Genomic DNA, 22,671 nt, shown 5'->3' on the forward strand with positions numbered 1-22,671 from the left:
ATTGATCACTTCCCAGAGGACGCGGACTATGAAGCAGATGCTGCTGAATACCTCCTCCGTAAGTTTGATAAGATGATATATGTCAGACCCATTTTTAAACATACATTCATCAGTCAAACCTACTAACAACCTTTTATCTGGTGTCACTGGCCATGTTTAAAGATGTTTAGTGTCCAGTGGCGGGCCGTCAGGGCCAGCAAGGCCTTCTCTGCTATAAATTAATTTTGATATATTTTTTCCACAAATCTGTATTAAATTATTCTCCATAGTCTATTCTCTTCATTTCATAGCTTTCCTCTTGGTTGCGCTGCTTCCAGCCTCAGATTGAGATTTGGAGGGCTGACCTTTATGTTAGAGCTTTTATCCAATCATATTTCAGACATAATAGTGTTGCCAGGGTCCAAGAGATCTGCCCTTAGGCCTTCAGAATCAACAGTGCGGGCGCCTGTCGCTTAAAGTGAACGGAAACAAAACTGTGGCGTTAACCAATCAGATTTCGAGTTGGGGACACAGAGGCCAGCTAGCAGGCGTACGATAACGTCAGCACGTCCACGTCTTTTGATTGAATACGCGCTATTGAGAGGCAGAACTATGCAGAGCTAGCAAACTGAACTTGAACGAGCTAATTTAGATTTATCCACTTTCAAATCACTAACTACGAGCGGTACCCCCGGCTCACAGCCTCCGAGAGGCACTGCACATTGTACTGCTGGGAATGCCTGCTATTTACAACTAAATGTTTCAGTAAATATTAATATAACTCTGTTGTTAGGGTGATGCAACGCCCAGTTATACTGCATTTCTGTCTAAATGTATAGTTTCTAGAGCCATGGCGTCATAATGATGGTATTAAGAGGTGGAATAATTCAGGTAGGACTGTGTAGGACATCACTGAAGGCCTAGGTGTGAAATGCACGGCCCGCCACTGTTAGTGTCAATACTACTAAGAATCAATCCATTTTGTGTATTTTGATAAAGTAATGAACACTACAACCACGAGAGTACAGACACAGAGTAAGAAATAAAATAAAAAATATATACATCTGAGACACAACATTGTTTTCTTACTGTGTGACGCCACATAATGTCCCAACCTTGAAGCTGAGAAAATCTGGGACATTGAAAAAGAGCACATCAGTGTCTCATATAGTAAAACACTACAACATAGTATATAGTAAAACATAGAGTAAGATATAACGTAGTATAATATGCAGTATAGTACAGACATAGAGTTAAATAGAATATCAAATATACTATGGTAGCATATGTTATAATATACCAAGACTATATCAACAGTATGGTGAGGTATATAATCAGTCTAGCAGAGCGACACTGGAGAGGGAGTAAATATGTAAGCTAACATTAGCTCCATGAGTCTCGAGCTAGCTTGTTTTAAATTAAGAATCTTGTAAAAGGGATCTTGACTGAGGCTATAGCTGCATGTTGCAGAAAAGGCAGCTTCCTCACCTTGTGATCCTGCATGTAGAAGATATTAAAGTAAAGAAACTGCGTTGTTTGTTGTATTGCAGTGTACAGCTAGTTATTATTAGTGTTATAGATATGATAAGGAGAAATGTGAGATCAGACTCGTTTTACAGACGAACAGAGAAGGTACAGTGGAGAGAACAGGAGATATAAACAGATACCACGGTTTATCAGCAAATGCATGAGAAAAATGAGGGGGAAAAATATGGCCATGATGAGAAAATGACAAAGGAGAAAGTAGGGAGCAGAGAGAGTAATAGGACAGAAGTAAAAGAGGATGCAGCCACAGAGATAGAGAGAGGATGATTTAGAGGGAAACAGACGGGATGGGGCTCTTTCTGTTCGTTCTCCCACAGTAAACACAGAGTAAAGATGGTCGGGGAGAGAAAACAGCAACAACATAAAAAAAAAAAACATTTAAAAAAAGGAAAATGGATTCAGCCTGTTCTTCTTTTTCATTGCTTCACTGAACACAGAGCAACATCCCCAAGGCAGCCAATTAGATCACAGGCCTCAGAGATGGCTAGCCAATCGGCAGCGGGGACCTAGTGACCGGTATTTCATACAGCCCAGGGGTGTGGGCCACAGGGGCGGGGCTTATACGCTCAGCCGCACGGCACCACTGGTCACTGCAGCTGTCAGTCATGCTGGGAATGTTTTGGAACGCTAGAAGATTCAGAAACACAAATACAAACATGTTTCTGGTTGGATGATAAATATATATATATTAGTAATGACACGCCCGTGATGTGATGTGCATCCGCTGTTCAACATATATAAACATAACGCACAGCTCAGTTCTGCATTGCAAGCTGTTGGCAAATATCCTTCAATATGTTGTACACATACGGGGCGCTGACAAATATTTCACTCCTACTGGAGCCTTGCTTCCATTTTCATCATCTCTGCTATTCATTATTTTGCCATGCATATGTGTCAGTGCTACTCTCCATCTGTCTTGGTTTTTGTCCATCTTTTCCATCCACATCCATCTCTCGCTCTCTCTGAAGCAAGGCCTCTGAATGCTTTAACATGTTCAGACTCAGCCAAGCATGTAGCAGCACACTGGTCCATGTGTGTGTGTGTGTGTGGGGGGGGGGGGGGGGGGCCTCTGCCCTCCAGGACAGTGGATTTGAAATGAAACAACGTCTATGAAGTTAATGTAGTGACTTTTAGCTTTAAGAGTGTTAAGGGTGTTGTTCTCATCCATCTGTGTAGGAGTGTTGATAGTTTGCTGATGCAAGGTGAACCAGCGTGTGTGTGGCTGTGTTTTTCTCTTTCTTTCTACAAATATTGTAAATGTGATTTTTCCATAGACCCATTGTTTACTGTAGTGTAGATGTGTATTCTTAATAAATGCAGTAAAGAAAACCAGATTTACTACAAAATGGGCCTAGAGGCTGGAAGTATTCTCAGTTACCTTTAAGTTGTAACTTTATAACAGTTAAGGCTGACAGGAGAAGACATTACTACAAAACATAAAGCAGCACCTAAAATGAAACTGTCACATTCACAGGAGGTTTTCCCTGGGATTGAAATCTAAAGTCACTTCGTCCCTTTTTATTTTTTATTTTAAAAAGGTCCCTTTTGGAAATCTCATCTTCCAAACTACTGAGCATAGACTCACAGGATCTCTACCATCCCATGTATCACATTTTTTAAATCTTAAAATTCAATTTCAGTTTGTTTCCAGTACAATAATGCTGGAGGCTGTATTCATACCTACCGTACTTACTAAAAATGCACATTTTGGTATTTGAGATTTCCAAATAGACATAAATATGGAGAAGAAGGGTTTTCTGAAACAAACCATCCACATATATATATATATATATATATATATATATATATATATATATATATATATATATATATATATATAATGTAGGAAAGACTTCAAACTCAGATTGTCCTTCATCGGGTTCATTCTGCAGATCCTGAAAGATTTCACCTTTACATGATAACAAAATGTTTTACCTTTAAGTTGTAAATGTATTTCCACTCTTCTCCGTGTGTGTGTGTACAGGTGCTGTGCGTGCCTCCAGTATCTTCCCCATCATGAGCGTGGGTCTGCTGTTCCTGGGGGGGCTCTGTGTGGCCGCCAGTGAGTTTTACCGGAGTCGACACAACGTCATCCTCAGTGCAGGAATCTTCTTCGTCTCTGCAGGTTAGTCTGCACTGCGTGCGTGCGTGTGTGTGTGTGTGTGTGTGTGTGTGTGTGTGTGTGTGTGTGTGTGTGTGTGTGTGTATGTGTGTGTGTGTGTGTGTCTTTCCTCTTTTGAGTGGTTATCAGTCATCAGTGTACATAAAGAAGGTCCTGCATTTAGTGCTGAAGGACACATCTTTTACATGCTGATTATATTGTTTCTCAGAAAGGAAAAAGACTCGTGAAGAATTGTCACTCTTTAGCCAGAATTTTAACTCACTTGGCTACACATCTTTTAATTTACGTTGTGTTGATTTTGTTGTTTGCTAATATTGCTGATGAAATGTTTTGTATTCTGTTTCTTTCTTTCTCCCTAATTACTTTTGACCCGATTTCCCCCCAGGAAAAAAAAAGTGGGGGAATAAATGTAAATAGGTTCTTAGCATAGGAGGTTGCATTTTATTGGAAGGAGCAGATCTGTTTGAACTAACCTCCCTCCCTAAACAATATTTATATATATTTTAAATGTGCCCCTATGTAATCTCCCGTGTACACCTAAAATGGTGCCTACAGACTTTGTGTGGTTGTAGTAGAAATGATAATTGTTTTATTTGTGAGCAGAGTGCATGAGGTGCAGCAAGCTGTAATATGTAAGTGCACTGATGCTCATCTCCATGACAACACTGTTAAACTCAATATAGCAGCCATCTTAGCTGCAGCACCAGCCAAATGACTTAAAATACCCTGACCAGGTTCAGATATGTTTTCTAAAACAAGAATACTGGGTATGACAAAGCAACAATGGGCTGCTGCATGTGTGTGTGAGTGTGTGCAGCTACTGTGGACTCTGAACAGAGGAGGTGCAGCACTCTAATATTTGTAAAAGGAGCCCGTTAGGCATCTAAAGCACACAGAAGTGCCTGTGTGAGGAGCCAGAGTGTGGAAATTGGGCACAGCAGCTGATTAATCAATCAGCAAGAATACCATGAGCCGCTGTGATGCACTGTGAGTGTGTGAGAGTGTCAACACACATACATGCTCACACACACAATCTATCACATGGATGCTGACACTTGGTATCTCACAAACATACACACACACACACACACACACTTATGCTCTTGCCCCTGTACAAAGGGTTGCACAGTAATTGCTGTTCAGTGGGATGTGTAGGGTCCCATTGGGTTTTGTAGTAAATTCATGGAGCCAAATTGGTAATTATTTACCACAATAGTGCGGGGCTGATTCTGGTTAATTACAGCCGGCTAATTGTCCCCATTCTGTGCGTTCCACCACACTGCATGAGCACTGTATTCTGGACTAATGATATGGAATAAGAGAGCCCAGCTGTGTGCAATGACTCTCTCCAACATTTCTATCAAGCGCTCTCTCAGAGGTTGTGTCCCCGTCGTCTTCTTCTCTCATTTCTTTCGAATCTTTGCTCATGCTCTTTTTTCTTTCTCAAATTTTCATTCACTTTTTCTGCCACTTTATTATATTATATCTTTAACGGTCTCGGTTGGTCCACCACTTTGGTTCGAACTGAAATATCTCAATTGCTATTTGATAAATTGCCATGAAGTTAGGTGTAGACATTCATGTCCCCCTCTGGATCAATAGTAAAAACTTTGGAATCTGAGCTTCCCATACAGTGCCATCATCATGTCAAATATTATTTTTGAAACTAGCATTTGAGACCATTAGGAACATATTTACTGAGGGAATAAATCAAGCGAAAAGTAGGGTCATTCGCTGCAATACAAATATTTGATTCTCAACTAAATGTAAGGTGAAGTGATTACAGTAAGTTTAGTGTCATTTTCGGCAGTGTTCAGCATATTGTGATGATTATCGGGATAATACCGTGAATGGCAATTATTTTGGCGAAGATAATCTTTTTCATATCGTTCCATAACTAATTCTTGTGCATTAACTGTATATGTGTGCTTTGTTTTCATTTACTAACGGATCTCTGTCTCTTTTTAACATGTGTCCTGTTTCTATGGATGAGTTGGTCACTCTCACACTCTTTTCCCATCTCTTATTATTCCTCCCTTTTCTGTCCCTTCCAGGTCTCAGTAACATCATAGGAATTATTGTCTATATCTCAGCCAACTCGGGTGACCCAGGCCAGAGCGACAGCAAAAAGTCCTACTCCTACGGCTGGTCCTTCTACTTTGGCGCCCTCTCCTTCATCATGGCAGAAATGGTGGGCGTGCTGGCCGTGCACATGTTCATCGAGAAGCACCGCAAGCAACGCGCCAAATCCCGCACCGAGCTCATCAAAAAGTCCGCCTTCAGCCGCATCCCCTCCTATCGCTACCGCTTCCGGCGTCGCTCCAGCGTGCGCTCTTCCGAGGCCCCCAGCCGTGACACCTCACCGCTGGGGAAAGGCGGCTACACAGGGCCCGCCGCCTCCGAGATGCCCATGTACACGCTGAACCCACGCGAGGCAGGCAACGCCGGCACCAAACCTGGCAGCGGCATGGGCGGGCTGCTCAACTCAGAGAGGGAGTTCCTCCAGAGCAGCACGCTCACTAAAGACTACAGCAAGGACCCCAACCGCAGGACCACGCCGGTCTGAGAGGTGCTTAGCTGCAGATATCGCCCAATCAGAGTATCAAAGAGAAAGATGAAGAGAAATACAGGGGGAGTGCAAGCAAACGCAGGGGACACACAGGGTTACGCGGGTGGGAACGGGGTTTGATAAACTTTGACTGTGAACTGTGAACTTTTAGCCTTTGAACTGTGAATCCTGAGCCCTGTGAGAGTTTCAGTGTGTGTAGCAGGGTCGGTTTTGATGGAGAAGTTGTTCCCAACTACCACATATCACTGTAGTTATACCTGTAACTCCTTACATATGAAGGCACATTCAATTTATGTTCATGAGTGTTATGTTCATAAATTGACTTTCTGGCTTTTTCGAGGGGGGAAACGGGGAAGTTTAAATAGCATATCGTAAGTGGTTTGCTGTTTGGGGCAACTTCTCCTCTAAAATTAAAATAATGTGAACTAAAGGAGAAGAGGAAAGAGGTGAGAGACTCTGTGTGATCTTTGACCTTTTGACCTCTGTCCTCCTGACCTTTTTTGAATAGCAGTTGGATGAGTTCAGGTTACAGCCTTAGAGCTCCGAGCTGTCTCTCTGATTACCGATACTATTTAAAAGTGCAGAAGTTAAGACCTCAGGATCGGGATCGATTCATTTTCAGTTCAGCTGGACTCAAAAATAGTAATTGAAGAAGCAGTTTGTCCATTTATGGCAGCACATTTGTGGCACTAGTTATTATTTTCTATACATATTGTATATATACTCCTTTCATATTGATTGATGGAAAAGCTCACTTCATAACTGAGTGAACTGAAACTGAATTGAGCTCATTCCTGGTAACATTTACCCCCTTCTCTCTGAGGTCAGTTGTTAAACCTGCGTAGAGGTTTTTGAAAAAGGGAAACACTGACAGATCAGCTGTTAGGGGGGAAAAGGTGTGACTCAGCAAAACTAATGAATCTCTTTTAGATGGTAACGTTAGATCATTGGTGCTTCCTTTTACCCCACAGTCATCTCTTGAATTATGTTTTCACCTAAAACTTAAAGAGATGATCAAATATTTGTCTGTCCGCCTTCACGTATCAACTTTCACCTTCCACATTTTTCTGTGTAGCCCCATACCTCACCTCACTGCCACCCTTTCACACACCTCCTCTCACCCTCTCTTTCTCTTTTAGGTCCCGTCTTCCGTTGGTGTCGCTCGTAGTTTAGTTAGGGTTTTCCGAAGGTTGTTGGTTCAGGGTACTGTGGAGATGAGACCGCTGAGCTGTGAATATGCTTTAAGGCAGAGCCAAAAAGACATTAAACAAACAGCTGGACATTATTTTTGTTTGCCCACTACCTTTTGGTAAATATATTTCAGACGAGTTTAATATAAAGTTGTCTTTCTTGCCAGAACAATTGTCAAAGATTTCAGCTGCAGAAATAGACGCTGAGAAAATGCTCCCTTCAGTCTAAAGTACACTTCTCTCTTCTCCAATGGAATATCTGCAGAAAATGAATTTGTATGTGGCGCACAATTTAAAGATAAATAGATGGAATTGGCAGAAGTCTCATGTATTATTCAGAGGATTTGTGCTCCATCCATTCAGCTGTCACTCACAGCCCCTCCTCCTCTTTATCCCCCTTACATGTGCACACACTGTAGACTGCACAAATACACACACACACACACACACACACACACACAAGCCTATATACACACGTCTCCTGTAATATTTCAAACACCTGTACAGTTTTTACTGTGACAGATTCTAGAGGCACATCAATACATTTACATTTATCGCTCTCTCTCAGACGTTTACACATTAAAGTTGGTGCACTCCCTGTATACTGTGTTGGCACCATTTTGTATTGAAGCCATGCAGTCAATGGATAAAAAAAACTATGTGTTGAATAAGAGAGATAACAAAAAAATAGTAATGAAAACTCCATGAAAAAGGCATTTTACAAACTGTATCTGTGCTGTTTTTGACCGGGAGATCATCTCCCCATTGAAACTTACTGGAACACGTGTTTCAGTAACAATATCAGGCTTTTTAAAATCATAGTCATAGTCGCTGGATTATTTACACGATATTATCATATGTGTATTATTAACATACTATCAGTATTACATTTTTGAAACATTGTAAATACCGGTATTTAGCAACACCCCTTTTTTGCGCACAGTCAGTTCACCACTGAATCATCCAACAATTGGTGATCTATCGCTACCTCTGTCCATTGTGCTGGCAAATAATTAGGAGGCTGTTGCAACACTTTGCAACACTTTATCATACATAGCCTGAGTTCACATTAAACCATTTGTCACATCACTGGACAACACCTGATCACACACACACACACTCACACACACACACACACACACACACACACACACACACACACACACACACACACACACACACACACACACACACTCGGATACAAGGGGAGGAGACAAAATAGCCATAAAACAGCGAGAAAGGGAACGTGCTGCAGGGAGAGTTGTGGAGAGAGAGCATGAGTAGCTAGTGTAAATGTAAACAGCATTTTTCTCAAACTATTTTCTGGGGCTGAGAGTAAAAAGTGAGTGTGAAAAAATTTGCATTTTTGTTTTCTTCTTTATACCTCCCAAAGCCACCATTGCACTGTTTTGTACAAACTAACCATGAAACATCACCAAGCTGAAACCGTCACGCCACCACTTTGAGAGTTATTACCCTGATAATAAAAGATGTTTTAAATCTCAGTCATACTGTTTAATTTATGACGCTGCTGTTTTATCCGCTGTCTTTTAACGCCATAAAGGGAGTCTAAAGGGACAAACGTGCATCACCACAGACTTGCTCTTGCTGTCCTTCACATGTAAATATTAATTTTGCAAGCTAACTACAACATCAGCAGTTGTCATGGGCTGTGAAAGTGAAGAAAAAAATGCTTTTCTCCAAGCAAGGGCTTTTAATTTTTAAAGGACAGGAGCACACAAGGGCTTTTTATGCTCAGCGCTGCAGCGGCGTCATTTTAAGGGTGTTATGTTGAAGGAGAGGCAAAGTACATTTGCACACGAAACAGATGTTTTTAAACCAGCTGAATAGCTAACTAACGAAATATAACACGCTTCATGCAAAAGAGAAGCAGAAGTAGAGAAAAAGGCTTCTACTCATGTTAGCTACAGGTTCGCCTTTAGCTGCTCTTATTTGTTGGCTAACTTTAGGTTAGATGGGTAACTTTCTAAAGTAATTAGAAATCAAGAATATTGCCTTAAGCAGAGGTAGGATCATTTTAATTAAGAATTATTTGAGTTAGCTTAAGGATCAAACCTATATTAGCAAAAATTGTTAATCATACTTGGTGCCAAATATTACTCAAAATGTTTCCTGTATATCGTGGCCTCCAGGTTAGCTTTAGATCATAGGTTCACTCACACTTTATTTGCATAGGATTTCCTGCAGTATACTGACTCAGCAGTAGTAGCCATGTAGTTCAGCACATCAGAGGCCCCTCGGGGTCAGAGTTCAGAACCACATCCATGAGCCATGTCAGCATTGACCTTTCAAACCATGCATGCCATATCCATCTGCTTCCAGTGCTTACATCGCTCTATCTCTAATCGAGTCTCAAATGGCACCCTAATCTCTATACTCCGTAGGGATACCGGACTGCTACATTTAAGACGCCTTACAAGGGCGTGTGGGCCCATAAGCCTGTGCTGTGTTTAACGATGTTTACTCCAATAGAGCGCAGGGTGCTTTTTGAGACCTCTGTCTATCTCTTCTTACCGCCATACAGCTTTGATACTCCGATATCAACAACAAATAATTGTATTATTAGTAAAAAATTATTCTACTCTAAAGGTGCCACTGTGCAGAGGATGACAGACTCTGTCACATATTATAGTTATTAATCTATTAATGGGGGAGGCGTGGTTTGATCGAAAAGGAGCAGAGTTGGGATGCTGGGGTCGTAGTCTTTGTAATATTATATTATTCTAGTTTCATTTTCTACTCTTGATGTGGTTTGTGAGATTGTGTTGTTTTGATCACATCTGAAGCCTCTGACGGGAGGAGAGGAAGAGACAGTGGAGCGCTCGGACGATCTCTCGTGGACATTAACCTCACCTCACTGGCGCCAGAGGTCGACTTTATCAGCGGGACACTCAACACTGAAAGTGCAATATACACATATACATTCATTCAGGGTACTATACTTCTGAGGACTTGTTGACCCAATGCACTACAGACATAAGTTGTGTTACCTGGTACAGGGGCTGGAAATAATGCAATCCAATCCAGCAGTCTGTAAAAACAAATACTTTTATGAAGCTTAAAAGAGTCCATTTTGGTTAAGACCGACAGAGGCAAAATAATAGAAACAGTTTACAATGTAAGGCGCTATAATACAACTCAACCACAGCCTCAAAGATACCGTAGATTTATTTGAACTACAGCCTCTTCAGTGTCACCAAGGAATTAACAGATTTCACGGAAGTAATGTTTTTTGCAGAACTGCCATGATGGATTGTGTTACATTGTACAGGGATTGCTTTTGCTGTTTGCCCCCTTGTGTATTCTTTAAGACCTATTTAGATGGTTGAAAGTTGTATTACATCTTAACTTCTTCCCTTTCACTGTGGCTCCAAACAGAATCCTCTGCTTTGGTCCTTAAAGTTAAAGGAATAATTAGTCAATTACTAACTCTGTGTTACTTTGAATTCTTAAAGAAAACGTTGTTTATTCCACAGCAAACAAAGAATCAAAAAACAAAAAAAGGTCTTGATGAATTTAAGTAATTGGGGGTTTAACAAAACATCCAAAAACTCCTGCAGCATAATCCTAGTCTCATTTATCCAGTTGTATGCTCACTACTTTCCAAACATATGCCTTTTGACTATTTAAAACACATAGCATAAACAGTACACGCGCGAATGAGTGGTGCGCCTGCGCAAGCATGAGACTGTTTATGCGGAAGTAAATAAAAGAGACTTGGATTATACTGCACAAGTTCTGTGATTGATATAGTTTTGCTGTTGTTAAACACCGCCAATTTACTTTAATTCATCGAGCATTTTCTCCATTTTTGGATTCCTTCTTCACCGTTAAGGCATGCAAGTTTTCTACAAGAATACAAGGTAACACAGGGTGAGTAATTGATACACAAATGATAGCCCGTTGGGGTAAAGTATTCCTTTCGATGTGAAACATCAATGCAATCGAAAGGAAGCCTTGAGTACTCATATTGTGATTAATCAATGACATCACACAAGTTTCTCTTAGAACAAACTCAAAATGAATGAGCAAATCCTAACTTAAAACTTACTTACTCCTAAATTAAAAAACTGACCCTAATAAATGTCCTAATTTTAGATTTGTTTGTGTGGGATATAGGTCCTCATAAGTATAGAAACACAAGAACACAACACATAGCAATACACACACTCCGTAATGCTCACAAAAATATACACAGACATTGAGTATGCACAGAAACACACACTCATACAGCACACACTCACAGCTTCAGCTTCGGCCCGTGCGGTGTGGGGATAAGTGTGTCCTGTTAAAAGAAAAATCACTGTGTCATGTTTGGAGAAAAAAAAATCATTTTAAGTGTTTCTTTGGGAGAAAAACAACAAACTGTTTCTGTTGCTGATGTGTCGCTCCTCAATGAAAACTTCAAGTACACTGAGCCAGCTAATCAAACACGCAGGAGCAGAAGAACTGTTTGAGAAATGTGAATTTAATGGAATAGACAAACACATGCTATAAGCACTCTACACTTTGCACTTCCTACCAACACACACACATACACTAACACGTACAAGGTTACTGTGTGAGGAGGGCTTACGGGTGGAGTTATGTGCCTGCATGTTTGTGTGTGTTAATATTCATGTGTGTGTGTATGCGTGTGCAGTTAGCCTCTCCTCACCCATGCACCCAGTGCCTGCCTGTCCTGCCTTCAGACAGCTCCCAGATCAGCCATGGGGCTTCCAGTATAACCTCCTCTGCATTCCCACAACCTTTAACGGTTGCACTGGGATCAGTTTTAGAGCTAACTGCCCCGGTCATTCCTCAGCAGACGCAGCCATATAAGATACAAGGACTGTTTTGGAGTGAGTGGTTTCTGGTGGATACTGTCTATTACTGACACAATTTCAAAAGGAGTTTATGTTACAAAGCTAAGGGGGAAGTCATTTTCTGGGTTTTTTCGAAGGTCTGACTGGACTCTTGGTCTTTTGCCGTCTTTGTCTGTGAGGCTGGTTTAGGGTCGGCAGAGGGGGCTTAGCAGGATAGACAATAATCTATAAAGTCCCTGATGACGGCTGGTCTTGAATCAGCACAGCCTGGTGTAGCCTGCTGTTCTCAAATCCGCCAAAAAAAGAAGAAAGAGGGACAAGTTCATCTGCAATACTTGCTTGTAATTGTGTTGCTGAGATTGTGTCTATAGGAGCTCCGACATGAAAGCGTCTCTTAGATGACGTGAGAGTTTGTCCCACTTGTACTGCCAATTAGAATTAAATGTTGTTAATGTGGGACAATATAGAGATATTCTGGACAGGTAAACTGTTAGTTCCCTAGACAGAATATATTATTAAAATAGCCATGATTTCTTAAATTATTCTGGCCTTGCTGCCTATTAAGCCCGTTCTCCAGACTGCCCTCTTCCTGTTTTGTTTTTTTGCCAGGCTTTAGCCCTTTAGCTAGAGAGATTTCGTACCTGTCTTGCATTTTACACATATTATTTTGACAGGAAGTACACAGCGATTAAAATTAGCTTTTTACGGTTTCGCCTCAAGCCCCGCGTTCAGACAGTGTTGTTTACATGCAGAACATATCCGAGGGTGGCATGGGTGACTGACCAAGGATGAAAGACCCAAAATGGCAGGATGTTAAACCAGGCTTTGAGAGTTTCGCTCTGCATCAGGTGTATTCAGGCTCCCTCTTGCATACATTTCTCATGAGCAGTAGTGACGTTAAAGGTTTCTTCTTCCTCAACAAGAGTTCTTCTTCCTCAACAAAAGATTATCTGCTTCTTGTTGAGATCAGTTTTTATTTAAAGAGTCACACTAGATTTTCTGACAAATTCCTGCAATGTATATGTGAAATATGTCTATTGGGTTACTACAGATTTTTGTATGAGTCAAACTCTCATCTGAGAAAGCCATGCCCCAAAGTGACTGAATTGCCCATCATCTTCTACTGAGCCATGTTGTAATGGGTAGAGTCAGGCTGCAAGGCGTAGAGAAAGCCACACAGAACAATCACACTTTTGGTGTTATCAAAGAGTGCACAGACAGTTTCAGCCATGCTCATGGCTCTATGGATGGCAATGTGGGATCGGTCGACTTTGGTCCAGACTGAAATATCTTGACAACTATTAACTGGATTGTCATCAAATGTGGTACAGATACCCACGGTGCCCAGAAGATAGATCCTGCTGACTTTCACCACCGTGGGGTTTGACATTTGTCATTTTAAGTGAAACTATTTGATGGATTGCCAAGAAATGAATAACAGACATAGACGTCCTCAGGATGAATTGTAATAACTTAGGTAATCCCTTAACTCTTCAATTAGCATTGTCATTTTGACCATGTTAGCATCCTGATGTTAGCATTTAGGTCAAAGCACCGCTGTGGACTCTTCTTGTTATTTAAAGTGGAATTGGTAGAAGTGGTGAATGATTGTAACCTGACATTGTCCATTTCAAACTGACCTGAGGACTGTTAGTAAACAAAAACCAGAACACAAACTCAGGAGAAGAGATGTTAGTGACACATTACCTTTTTGTTTATTTCTTAGTTTCTTATTTCATTTTTTGTCACAGTGACATAGATGGAGCAGTCCCTTCAGAAGACAAGTAAATGATCCAGATTATCCGTAAAAACAAAGCTTAATATTTAATTGTTATCGTGTTTATTATATGTGTAGCAATGACCTGGCAAAAAGCAAAAGGGGTTTTTTTTGTCAGGGAGTGTATCTTGCAGGAATTGTAGCAGTTTGCTTTGAGGGGAAACTATTTAAATAAAGACTAGGACACTAAATAGCAACCAGCCGTTACTGTCTTGAGGGGTGACACTGGCGATCATCAACGTTGCCTTGCAGCAGTGATGAAAGTGAAAAACAAAAGCCTAAAGGCAAATGTGCAGCTGGAACCTTAAGCTGCAGTGTGAAATAAAATCCCCCAAAAATGTGGGTCATTATTTTAAAACGTCGAAAAGCGTGACAATGGGTGATGAGTTTAAAGATGGAAGGTGATCAACAGTTTTGGAATCTGTGTCAATGGGCAGCTTTTTATCCTGCTCCATACCTCTGAGCCCTATCATGAGATACTTAGATACACACACACACACACACACACACACACACACACACACACACACACACACACACACACACACACACACACACACACACACAAACACATACAGACATGCATGCAGAAACATGCTGGCACTCACATTCGTCTTTCTATACACAGGCATACTGACTGTATAACTCTCCCAGCTCACACACACACACACACACACACACACACACACACATACACACACACACACACACACACACACACACACACACACACTAACACACATTTAGCTGCCAGCCAGTTTCACTGTATACTTTATAATGTAAACCTCCAACTAACAGCGGTCTGACACGGACACATGCTGTGAATAAAAGCACACTTTTACTTACATGATATAAATATGATTACCTATATCTAGAGAGAAGGAATATTATATACAGTATAATGATTAGAAAATAAAGAGTCACCTTTTCAAAGTGCCTGTGGTGAGTTCATTTTGTATTTGAATGTGTCTATGTGAATGTACATCTATGATGTGTGATCTGCTATTACATCCTGCACACACACACACACACACACACACACACACACACACACACACACACACCCCATACTTTGGTGGTCTTTTTCAACAAATGAACCTTTATCAGAGAACCTCACCAAACACCAACATAACCCCGCATATTATCGATAAGAAAACTTACACGACCTGCACACTCCTCCCTGAACCTGCACACACATACAGACGCAGTAGATGCGTATCGGCTGTGCTGTGTTGACCGTTCTGAATTAGCTGTCCGATAGATCAATCTTAACTGCTTATCTCCACCGCCACCACGCAGATGTCTCAATGACGGACAGAAAGAGGGCGGGAGGAAGATGAGCGTTAAGAGGGGAAATGGGAAGGAGAGAGACAAAGGTTAATGAGGAGACTGGAGGTTGTGATAGATTTGAGGGGTTTGAAGGTGATGAAGAGGGGGGAACATGTACAGGTCTATGTATGCATGGCAGTGCTGTATGTTGGGGGGAGGGGGGGGTGATTGAAGTATAATTCTTGCAGGTTTTTCTCTATCTGTTAATCTATCACTTTTCTTCTCCTGTACAACATCAGATGAATTCCCCCTGTGTTCGCTAGTAGGAGACTTTTGCTTCTAGTCTAGTTCACGTTCTCCGACTACACCTCGACATCCCATGCTAAAGGTATCAGTATGCTTCAGAATAAATGCTGGTCAAACATCATCCGAATTCCCCTCTACACACACATTTTCAACGTCGGAAGTGATGGGGTGCATCAGATACATTTTTGGGACTTTCCTAAACCATCATACTGACAAGCATGCACACTACGCAATGATTGGCCGGTTGTGCGAAGGTGAGAATATAGGAAGTGTTTAAACATCTCTCACAAACTAGTTTTTATTGTTCACACAATTACCTTCTTTCACTTTTCATATGTACAAACAAGTACAACACTATCAATACCTTCGAGGAGTGATATGTGCCGCTATCACAATTTCTAAACGATAATCGTATCTCCGCTTTCGGGTGTGGCCATTTAAAACAGGCATAAGCACTTGGTTGTCACCATGCGGCGTGGTTGACCAACACTTAATACTTACCAGATCAAAAGGATAAGAATTAAGAGAAATAGGCTTTAATATCATACTATGGGTTTTGATATTTAAAAAAAATTATTGTATCAATGTTTGTGCGTACATTTTATATGTATATAGCCTTATTTGTTTCCAATTTCAATTGTATAGTATCAGGATATAATGTAACAGCAAGACTATAAGAGTATGTAATGTGAGTAGGAAGGATTCAGTGGAGAGCTCAGATTCACCTGATTAATATTCATAAGTGTGACGTCACCGATGGAGCTCCGTGTCGTCGTCATAGAGATTAGAGTGGATGGTGGGATTATGGCAGAGTCTCCGCCACACTGAGATTGGCTGCCTCTCCGCTTTTGTTCCTCTTAACTGCTTTTATATGTGCTGTTGTGTCACTCAATCTTCTCTGCTGCTCATCTCTTCTGTTGCACAGAGATATTGTGACCATCGCCCACGTTTCACATTTTCCATTTTCCTTTTTTCCCTTTTTACCCTGGCTGTCTCTGCTGATCCTCTTAGCCATTTTCCCCTCAGCCACATTTTTCTGTTTTGAAACCCCACCCTCCCATCGAGCAGTATGGTACTGTAGTAATTGCTTTCTTCAGCTCCATTGGCCCAATAAGAGAAAATGGCCCCTTATGCTAATAGCCCATAAAAAACACTGAGCATTTCTCAGCAGGAATCCCACATCAGATTATGTTATAGTGCTGTACCAGACAGGAATGTTTTACCTCTACATGCTCTAAAAATAAAACAGGAATTTGAGAAACAGATTTGTTCTGAATGCTGAAGGTCATTGCAGTAAGTTAATAGTTTATTTGGGACAGAAAATCAAAAACGTTTAGATTTCAAGAGCTCCTCTAATTTAAGCCTCAAAAACACAAACAAACACACAGAGACATCTGGCAATGTGACATACGGTTGTGATATTATACTAGGCAAGCTCCTAATGTCAGCCACAAATACAAGTTTCTGTGTTTGTGTGTGATTGTGTCCCAGTTGGATGTTGCTAGAACAGCTGTTTGTGACTGAATGAGGCTCTGAGGGAGAGTTGCTGTCAGCTTTGATTTCCTAATTATCTATCTATCTATCTATCTATCTATCTATCTATCTATCTATCTATCTATCTATCTATCTATCTATCTATCTATCTATCTATCTATCTATCTATCTATCTATCTATCTATCTATCTAGCTATCTATCTATCTATCTATCTATCTATCACTGTAAGCGACAGGCGCCCGCACTGTTGATTCTGAAGGCCTCAGGGCAGATCTCTTGGACCCTGGCAACACATTGTGGCTGAAATATGATTGGATAAAAGCTCTAACATAAAGGCCAGCCCTCCAAATCTCGATCTGAGGCTGGAAGCAGCGCAACCAAGAGTAAAGCTATAAAATGAAGAGAAAGACTATGGGGAATAATTTAATACAGATTTGTGGAAAAAATATATCAAAATTAAATTTATATTCTGATGATGTTTAGGCCAGCAGAGAAGGCCTTGCTGGCCCTGACGGCCCACAACTGATCTATCTATCTATCTATCTATCTATCTATCTATCTATCTATCTATCTATCTATCTATCTATCTATCTATCTATCTATCTATCTATCTATCTATCTATCTATCTATCTATCTATCTATTGTCATGACTCTGGATTTGTGTTCCTGTTTTATTTTGTAGAGTTCACCTCCCTTGTGTCATGTTTTGTGTTTACTTCCTGTCCTTGTGTGGTTTCCCACCATTGTCAGCATCTGCCCCGCCCCTGATTGTTTCCACCTGTTCCCACTCACCTCTTGTATAAATTGTCCTGTCTCCCCTTGTCCTGTGTCAGTTCGTCTTGTCTTATCCTTGTCATAGCATGTGTAAGTTCCAGTGTGCCAAGTACCAGTGTGTTTTTTCAGAGAACTTTGTTTATCCTCCTAGTGAGCGCTTTGAGTTAAGATTTTGTTTTATTGAAGTAAAGTATTGTTTTTTTTACACTTTACCATTGTGTCCGGAGTCGTGCGTATGAGTCTTCCTTCCCTGTGTCTGAGGCGTAACATCTATCTATCTCTCTATCTATCTACCTATCATATTTCTACCTATCTATCTATCTTGTGAGTGTGTGTAAATCCAATCCGCCAATGTGTGTGTTACTCACATTGTGGGGACATAAATCTGTTTACAAATTCTCCATAACATAAACCTTTACATTTAATAAGGGTGTAGACTTGGTTTAGGGTTAGTGAGTGTGTGTGTGTGTGTGTGTGTGTGTGTGTGTGTGTGTGTGTGTGTGTGTGTGTATGCATTCATCATATGCCGTATTCCTATACAAATGTATACCAAAATGTATAGAGTCAACGGGTATGAATTTAGGGGAATTGATGTGTTTACAAAAAAGAAGGATAAGAACAAATGTTAGATATATGGGTTACCTTGTTGAATGGTTGTGACAAGTAATTAAGAATGTCTAGTTCACATTTAAAAAAAGTTGAAATAAAGTGCTAAACACATATAAAATTGAGATATGATCATCATTTTGTATGAAACGGTTGTATTTTTGTTTTGTTCTTTTTGTTGTTGTAAACATAAAGGGTTGCGTATCAGGATATGATATGTATAAGCTTTGATTCAATGCCTAATTTATTTATTTTTCTGTGCATTCTTTTTGGAAAAATGTCAGTAAGGACCAAAATAAATAAATATTGCTACTAATTGCTAATACTACATAGCTTACAGCACACATAGTACATTACATTATATTGCACACTTATTATAGTGTCACCTCAGCCAGCTGCTTATAGGATAACAAGACTGAAGAGTGTACAGCAACTCTTAACGTCTCTGTGAGGCTGTACTTAGGCTTAGTAGTGCTTTGAGCTAAATGCTAACATCAGCAATGTGCACTACTAACATGCTGATGTGTAGCATGTATACCGTTTACCATGTTTACTATCCTAGTTTCAGATATGTGTTTATTAGCACTATAAACAAAGTGCACATGAGGCTGATGGGTCATTCATTTTGTAAGCAATTGGTCATTAACCAAAGTATTGGACAGAATAAAATGTTGACCTGAAGTCAGGAGATCACCAAAGTCATTGGGATTCATCATCTGGGAACCATGAATGACTGTACCAAACTTTGCGCCAATCCATCCAGTAAATGTTGAGATAATTCAGTCTGTCCATCAAAGTTATGGATCAACCGACCACCTGACAGAAGCCAGGGTTCCATCAACATGTATCGCACATTTTAAACAGCATTTCGAGAAAATCAGCAAAAGAAAATGGAAAATCAATGTTTCTTTCAATCCACTATTATTATGTGATTCTACTTACTGCTTATATCCATGGTTCATGGAGATAATAAGCAAAGCGTAAAAGCTTTCATGCAATATATCAATATTCTTTGCATTTTTGGGCGTTTTCCACTTAAGGAAACGTACCTATTGACCTCCCTAGAGCCTTGTTGCTAAAAAAAATCCACCAAAATGCATTTCCATGTGATGTTAGTCTATTGTTGATGATTTTCATTGAAAGCATCAGATCAGTGACCGGGTTGACAAATCTTCTGCAAGTTGGGTTTTTGAGGACAACAGACACTTCTGCTCTCTGCTGAGAAGGGCAAACTGAGTGAAGAGCACTCTGAACCATTGTCACTGACAAAGAGAGCAATGTCGTGTGTGTGTGTGTGTGTGTGTGTGTGTGTGTGTGTGTGTGTGTGTGTGTGTGTGTGTGTGTGTGTGTGTGTGTGTGTGCCTTGAGTGGAGTAACACTATGGCCATCTGCAGTGTGAAAAAAAAGCCTTGGAGCTGTGAACGCTGCTCAAGCAGAAAGACAAGAGAGTGTAAGGTGGATGGGAGGATGAGACGAAGGATGAGCAGGAAGAGAAAGAAGTGTTGGGGGCTGAAGACAGCAGAGAGATAATGAGGGGGATTGGATACCAGGATATAGAAAATAAATTCAAAGATGCCAAAGAACAAGAGTGGGAGAACAGGAGGGATGAAAAAGAAAGTTGTCATCCATTCATTGATCAGTTTGGTCTGGTCAAAATGCCAAACATTCACTGGTTCAAGCTACTGAAATGTGATTATTTGCTACTTTCGTTGCTTTTATATTACTGGAAAGTTACATTTTTAGGTTTTAAACTGTTAGCTGGGTACAATTTACAATGTATATATATATATATATATATATATTTATATATTTTGAACACTAGAGAAAATGATGAAATAATGGTCAAACTAGTCATTATCTAATGGACACCTGGTAGGAAAATGAATTCATGTGAAAGAAACTGTTCAGCAGAGACTCCATTACAGATACAATGTTTCAGTCATGGACCTTTATGAGACGCCAAAAACAAAACGTGCTGACACTATGCAAATGAATAAATTCACCATTTTCTTCGTGATTAATTGATAGTGTCATTTATATTGCATATTTCATTCTTCACATATGATCACTAGATGACAAATGCATTTAAATTTTGCACGAATGTGTATAACAAACCCAGAGTCCAGCACAGACATAAAAGTGGAAGGGACAAGTCTCTTTTCGGCTTCGAACGAAAAAAAAAAAAAAGAATTATAAAATGAAATACACAGGTCTATGCATTATTGGAAATCCATTTATGTCAAGAAATAAAAGAAAACTGCTGAAAAATTAGGAAAGCTAAAAATAAAAATACTCAAGGTCAGTTAAAATGATGCGATAGGAAGTCAACTTGTTCTTGGGCCTCAACAGACAAACACATGAACACGGTAATATACTCCCCTTTAAACGTGTCATTTGCCATCCAAATTTTACACACGCACACACGCACACACATAAAGCTGAGGATATAATTGTTTCCAAGCAGCTCTTTGATGGCTGAGTCACTGAACATGTCCTGTATCATATCACGATAAGAAGAACATCAGTTTAAAGGCAGCAGCTGTTTCCCTTTCATCCTCTCTCCCTCTCTCTCCTTCTGCATCTCTCCATCCTCCCACTGCTTTCACAATGGTGTGCTAAGCCAGGGAAGATAGGGCAAATCCCTCCTCTGAGCAGAGCATGCAGGAGAGAGCGAGACAGTGCAAGAGACTGAGGAGGAGAGGAGAGAGAGGACCGAGTGCAAAACACTTCCTCAAACACTCCTCTCTCATCGCTCCTTTCTCTCCCTCCATTTATCTGAATCCAACCAATCAGCTTGCAGTCTTCAGTAAACCTCTGTCTTCGATCTTTACCGTGTGTTTGTGTGGGTGTGTGCGTGCGTGCCTGTGTCCCGAACAACCTGTGGTGATGTCAGAGAAGATTCCTGTTTCCTAAGCTACTTAAGGAAACGTCTTGTTTCCCACCACCTTACCTCCTTCACTCAAGATTTCTGTAGGCTATACAGATCTGCTGTTCCACCTTTAGTGCAGAGACACGAGTCTATGGCAAGCTAAATTAGCTTCTTTGATTTGATGTTCTCATTCGTTTATATATATATATATATATATATTCATATCAGACATTCAGTCACAAGTACACAAAACACAAGTCCAGTTTTATAGATAAATAAATGTTTTTGATATTTTGAGAAATACGCTTATCTTCTTTTTGGCAGAGTTAGATGAGAAGATAGATTCCACTTACAGCCAGCAGCCGGTTAGCTTAGCTTAGCATAACGACTGGAAACAGCAAGTCTGGCTCAGTCCCAATGTAACTAAATCCACCTACCAGCACCTCTAAAGCTCATTAATGAACATAGCAGACAGTAAATATACTGCAGTGCACTATATAGTAAATAAGGAGTGATGTTGTCAGACCATAGAAATAGAATGAGAGTAGAAAAAACATTCCCATTTAAATCAATGTAGCAGGATGGTCAGAGCTGCGGCCATTGTTATGTGTACCATTGCTATTGCGACCTTCGTATTGGGCTAACTTCCTTATAAACTTAACCAAATTACAGCAAGTTGCGCGTTCACTGAAGTGAGGTTTTGCAGTAACGACGAAACAAACAGTTTAATGTCCATTCTACTCTTATTCTATGTCTGTTTCAGACAGCCTGTTTTCTGGATTCTCCGTTGGTTGCCTGGCAACAGCAAAGAAATAGTCAGGCAGATTACTGCCTGGAAAACAGCAAATTGTAATTTTTACATGTTTTTTGTACTGATTAAACAACTGAAGTTAACGTCTTAATTAGTGAGCTTTAGAGGTGCTGGTAGGTGGACTTTGTTACCGTTGGACAAAGCCAGGCTAGCAGTTTCCCTCTGTTTCTAGTCGTTATGCTAAGCTAAGCTAACAGGCTGCTGGCTGTAGCTTCATATTCACATTACAGACATGAGAGTGGTATCATTTTTGCAAGAAAGCGAGTAAGCATATTTTACAAAATGTCAAATTATTGCTTAAAGAATATTATTCTCAAAGTCAAATAGGAATTTATCAATATTGAGGAATGTCATTTTTTTTTTACGTCAATAATTACATTTATCAAAAATGTAATTGCTGATATGAAGAATTGCCAGTTCTGGCAATCCAAATTGAATTAAATCCAACTATAGCCTAATGGATTTTCATAATGATTTAGAACATTAGTTTGTGGCTGTAGGATGCTGTAATCACACACACTGACTGTAA

General features: G+C 40.3%; 1 protein-coding gene across 1 annotated transcript in view; it reads left to right on the forward strand.

Moving 5' to 3' along the window:
• cacng3b (calcium channel, voltage-dependent, gamma subunit 3b) overlaps positions 1 to 14,944 on the forward strand; it is a 34,811-nt gene extending 19,867 nt beyond the window's left edge. Inside the window, exons 3-5 of the mRNA XM_029437448.1 lie at positions 1 to 58; positions 3,512 to 3,652; positions 5,704 to 14,944. The exon at positions 1 to 58 is cut by the window's left edge and continues 26 nt beyond it. Coding sequence (XP_029293308.1) covers positions 1 to 58; positions 3,512 to 3,652; positions 5,704 to 6,215 — 711 coding nt within the window. The 3' untranslated portion in view covers positions 6,216 to 14,944. The remainder of the gene's footprint in view (positions 59 to 3,511; positions 3,653 to 5,703) is intronic.
• The last annotated feature ends 7,727 nt before the right edge of the window (positions 14,945 to 22,671 follow it).

The sequence above is a fragment of the Cottoperca gobio genome, chromosome 8, assembly GCF_900634415.1.
Source record: "Cottoperca gobio chromosome 8, fCotGob3.1, whole genome shotgun sequence".
NCBI lineage: Eukaryota > Metazoa > Chordata > Actinopteri > Perciformes > Bovichtidae > Cottoperca > Cottoperca gobio.